At 28.5% G+C, this 5,340-nt stretch overlaps 1 protein-coding gene across 1 annotated transcript; it reads left to right on the forward strand.

Annotated features, from left to right (window-relative positions):
• Positions 1–2,084: 2,084 nt before the first annotated feature.
• On the forward strand, positions 2,085–2,988 carry OCT59_016016 (uncharacterized protein; the record flags this gene model as incomplete). Its single annotated transcript, XM_025327506.2, has 2 exons — positions 2,085–2,136; positions 2,225–2,988. The coding sequence occupies 2 exons, from the start codon at positions 2,085–2,087 to the stop codon at positions 2,986–2,988; spliced, it is 816 nt and encodes a 271-aa protein (XP_025170935.2).
• Positions 2,989–5,340: the final 2,352 nt, after the last annotated feature.

Below are 5,340 nucleotides of genomic sequence, written 5' to 3' on the forward strand. Positions count from 1 at the left end.
TTTTGCCACGTTTATCTATATTGCGCCATGCTAAAATTTACAATCTAAGAGCAAAGCCACTTTAATTAATAATATGAAAATTTGATATCAATAATTATTTAAGCCGCAAACATCGTAAAATTATTAACGAGGCGAAGTATAAGTGACGTTTTATTTATAGCGCCACAATTGGAACGAACAGTGCCACTTTGAATTAATAATGTGGAAATAGATGTGTTTTTTTTTTTTGAAAAAAATCGTGTGTATAGATGTATGGTATTAATTTGTAAAGATGATTATGTTTTAAAATGGTTTTGAATAATCATCATCATACTATTATTCATACTATTATTCTTACATATTTTAAATTACATCACTTCACAGCCCCAATGTTTAGTCACATCATCTCGTGATTTGTCAAACATAACATAAATCAATCTTATGAGATCACCATTTGATGATATTATTTACATTGTACTACGAGGAATCGATACGAAGTCATAAGTCCGATTCTATGGATTATATACTATACGTATGATCCAATGTTCCAAATCAACGTCACAACATCTTAATATTTCTATCAAAAAATACAATAATATATACAACGAAGAATAAAACACCCCTATTTCTTTCAATACGACTCTAGTTGGATATTTAGATGACACAAGTTGGTTCGTTTCGTCTTTAGAAGCCTTAAAACGAAATTTTCAAACTGTAAATAGTCTCTACAAATTTGCTAACATTAAAATTAACCACGATAAATACGAAATACTCATAATGTTAAATCACGATGCAACATCACCATAACACTTAACTTTCTTCAAATTCTAGAAAATAATAATGAAATTTTACAAATAAAAAACATAAATTTAGGAAAAAAATATGAATTTATTTACAATAATTCCGATATTAAATATTTAAATGTCAAAGTTCGTGTTAAAATAGATAGACGAGTTTATTGTCATCTAAAATCCCAAAAAAAAATTTCTTTATATAGTATATCGTATGCTTATTATATTATTAAATGAAATTTAAATTTTTCGTTATTCTCAATTTTTATATTCAAATATATCTCAATATTTTTAGTAATGTCTGAAGCAGTGTTCGGAAAATGATCTAAATGATAAAGATTCATCATCTGTCTTTTTCAATCATTTAAATCATATTAAATAGTATTGTGTATTCCAAAATTTTATCCTTTATTTTAAAATAAAGGAAAGTTATATTACCTATATTATATGTGTATAATAACTAGGTAACGGGATCCGTTGTAATGTCCGAAGCACTCGTTTAAAATCACGCGTCAGGCGCGTCACCGAAAATCTGATCACGTGATAATAATCATTAGAAAGTTAGAATTATACTTTTTTTTTGAGATTCCAATAAAAGCTATAAAATATTTTTGCTTAAAACATTTAAAAATAGTGTTTTCTTCTTTTATTATTTATTATTTTCAAGTGTATAATAATTTTTCATATAGTTTTGAGGTATTTCAATTAGCCGATCCTATTTTTTGAAAAATACAGAAAAGAAACTAACAAAAAAAAAATACATAACGATAAACTTGAGCATTTCGTCATTTCCGAAAAATAGTTTTTATTTTGTGATAGGTTGATCTTTCACTTTAAACATGGGTACCGTTATATTTTACTAGTAACACATGGCGATCAGTTTGACAAATCACGTGATAATGTGATTAAAATTGAATTGTCCACTAATGTGGCTGTGAAATGAAAACAAATGGTAAAGATAATAGTATGATACCAATTATTCAAAACCAGCTAAAGCATAATCCATTATGTAAAAATGTGGCATATTTACAATTATACACCCGATATTTATTTTAAAAAAGAAATCATCTATTTCCATATTATTAATTTAAAGTGGCACTGTTCGTTCCGATGTGGCGCAATGGGCGCAATGTAAAAAATCGTGGCAAAAATACTCTTGTACGAATATAAAAAATATAATCATGAAATATTTGTCATTATAGAAAAACTTTCTTATAAAAACACCTTGAGACAATAAAAATTTCTTCAAACAAATTAAACGAACAACGAATTAAAAGTTATACATATCACGAAAAAAATAAATTATCTGAAATCATGCAATTAAAACACTTACTATTGATTTTCGGCTTTACTATGGCTTTAGCGAGTAAATAAATTATTAAAAATTTTTTACTTTTTTATCAAATTAGTCAAACGAATTCTTTTAATAATATTTTAATTCACCATTGACGCAGACGCGGCGCCGACTCCGGCACCAGAAGCCTATGGCTATAAACGTGACGCGGAACCAGAAGCCTATGGATACAAACGTGACGCGGAACCAGAAGCCTATGGATACAAACGTGACGCGGAACCAGAAGCCTATGGATACAAACGTGACGCAGAACCAGAAGCCTATGGCTATAAACGTGAAGCCTATGGATATAAACGTGAAGCCTATGGATATAAGCGTGACGCAGAACCAGAAGCCTATGGATATAAACGTGACGCAGAACCAGAAGCGTATGGCTATAAACGTGACGCAGAACCAGAAGCGTATGGCTATAAACGTGACGCAGAACCAGAAGCCTATGGCTATAAACGTGACGCAGAACCAGAAGCCTATGGATATAAACGTGAAGCCTATGGATATAAGCGTGACGCAGAACCAGAAGCGTATGGCTATAAACGTGACGCAGAACCAGAAGCCTATGGATATAAACGTGAAGCCTATGGATATAAGCGTGACGCAGAACCAGAAGCCTATGGCTATAAACGTGAAGCCTATGGATACAAACGTGACGCAGAACCAGAAGCGTATGGCTATAAACGTGAAGCCTATGGATATAAGCGTGACGCAGAACCAGAAGCCTATGGATATAAACGTGAAGCCTATGGATATAAGCGTGACGCAGAACCAGAAGCCTATGGATATAAACGTGAAGCCTATGGATATAAGCGTGACGCAGAACCAGAAGCGTATGGCTATAAACGTGACGCAGAAGCGTATGGCTATTAAACGTGATGCAGACGCATTGGAGACGCGCACTATGGCTATTATAAACGTGACGCAGACGCAGAAGCTTAATTTTAAAATTCAAAAATTAACAGATTTTTATGTAAATTTATTTTATTCTGTTATATTGTATAATACAAAGATTTTTATGTAAATTTATTTTATTCGGTTATATTGTATAATAATTAAAATATTCAATTTTTTTAATTCATAATAAGTATACTATATGATATTATTACTATTAGAATTTTTTTTACTGTGTAGAATTATATAATAAAATAAATTTAACACATTAAACCTTTTTTTTCTTGATTATTGATAGTAAATAAATTAAATTTAATATCATACTACTTAATAATTGGTTGACAGTGTTCTTTTTTTTTCCTTACCACTAGGCGTCACGTGTCGACATAACTAATTAAACAAATAAAACCAGTTTACTTTTGAATTTAAAATGACATAACGGACATTGGTAACTCTTACTCGTATCAAAAAACATTTCTAAAAGTTTTATAAACACTTTTATAACTTCTTTTTCTATAAAAACTTTTATTTTCACGCTTTTTCTTCATTTTTTTTTTATTTCGTGTATTTTTGAGAAATTTTAGGTAACAATTTTTTTATCGACCTGCTTCGCTGGTTATTTATCTACCCAAAAGTTACTTAATAATATATGGAGGAAGTATCCAACTCACATACCGAACAAGCCGTTTTACGGCACTTCGACTCTTTTCACGAACAGTAAATTTTTTCGCTCAACCCTATATTTCCGGAGTCGATACTCGGAGTAGCGGTGTCCTGTTGATCACCAAAAAAATTGATGAAATTCACACAGTTACCTTTCAAATAGAATATCCACGATCAGTCCGGTAATGATAATGTATTTTTCATAGATAATTACGTAATAAACAAGTTCAAACTCGCAGTAAAGTTTGAATACATTATATACACTATACACTAAACATCCTAATTTACCAATTTACATACGAATTTTTATTGATAATATAAATACATAATTACATAATTGTTCATAAATAAACTATTTTTTAAAAATTATACTAATGTTTGTTGTTAATAAATAATAATTAAAGTAATTAAATAAATATATCATTATCTCTATACTATTTTTTTTAATTAAATAAATTCATTAAATTAATTAAAAAATAAATAAAAAAAAAAGAAGGAATGACTATTTGTTTGCGATACTCGGGGAGTGGACTTTTGATCTTGAGTCCAAAAATTTATTTTTCGCCTATATACAGTATATCCGTACAAATGAAAAAAAAAAATGAAAAAATAAAAATAAAGGCATTCGCAGCGTTAGTTCCGATCACTGATCAAAACCTAAAGGGGAAAAGAACAAAAAATAAAAAATGAAAAAAAAATAAATTAAAAATCCGGGTTAAAAAACTGTGAAAGGAAAAAAAATATTATTAAAAAAAACAAAAAAAATCCAGTCTTTAAAGAACCGGAAGGGAGGGGAAAATTTTTTTTAAAAAATTCTGAGCTTAAAATAAAAGAAAAAAATCCGGTTTTTATAAGACTGGAGAGAACGAAAAAAAAATAATAAATCTGGTTTTCAAAACCGTAAAAAGGAAAGAAAAAAAAATTTTCTCGGTTTAACCGTCAAAGAAACAACAAAAAAAAAAAATTTCAGTTTAATAAGAAACAATGGATAAAAATTTGGACGTGCACATGACCTCAATAGCCAATCAAACTACATGGAATAGATCAGGCGCAGACAATTCAAGAGGGTAATCTAAATATCACAATTATTCAATATATTAAAGTGGACGTTAATATTATCTTATTTGGAAATTTTGATCAAAATAATTATCGTTAGTCGTTACCATTAATATTTGACACGACAAAAACACATACTGGAGATGAACATAACTCAAATCAAGAAAAAGAAGTATCCAGAATATATTTTTTAAGAGTAATTTCATAAATGAATTATAATTTAATATTTACAATTGTTGTAAAATTTATTTATTTATTATTTTATAATAGTGAAATTAATGTGACTAACCGTTACGAAGTCTGGAGCTTATCACATTGGAAATGATACAATAACGAACAAGCTAATATATTTAATTTAATTTATTTCGCATTTGTTGTAAAATTTGTACAAAAATAATTTATTATATTTCATATTTGGTATAAAATTTTACAAGAATAAAAATACTACATCAAAAATTTTAAAAATATTTATCGATCGAAAAGCTAAAAATTATAATACGAAAGAAGTAGACCAACACATACATGGATTAATAGCAGATCGAGATATTTGATATTTTCATAGTATATTTGTAATATATGAAAGAACCAATTATATATTGACTCAAAGGACAA

The sequence above is a fragment of the Rhizophagus irregularis genome, chromosome 24, assembly GCF_026210795.1.
Source record: "Rhizophagus irregularis chromosome 24, complete sequence".
NCBI lineage: Eukaryota > Fungi > Glomeromycota > Glomeromycetes > Glomerales > Glomeraceae > Rhizophagus > Rhizophagus irregularis.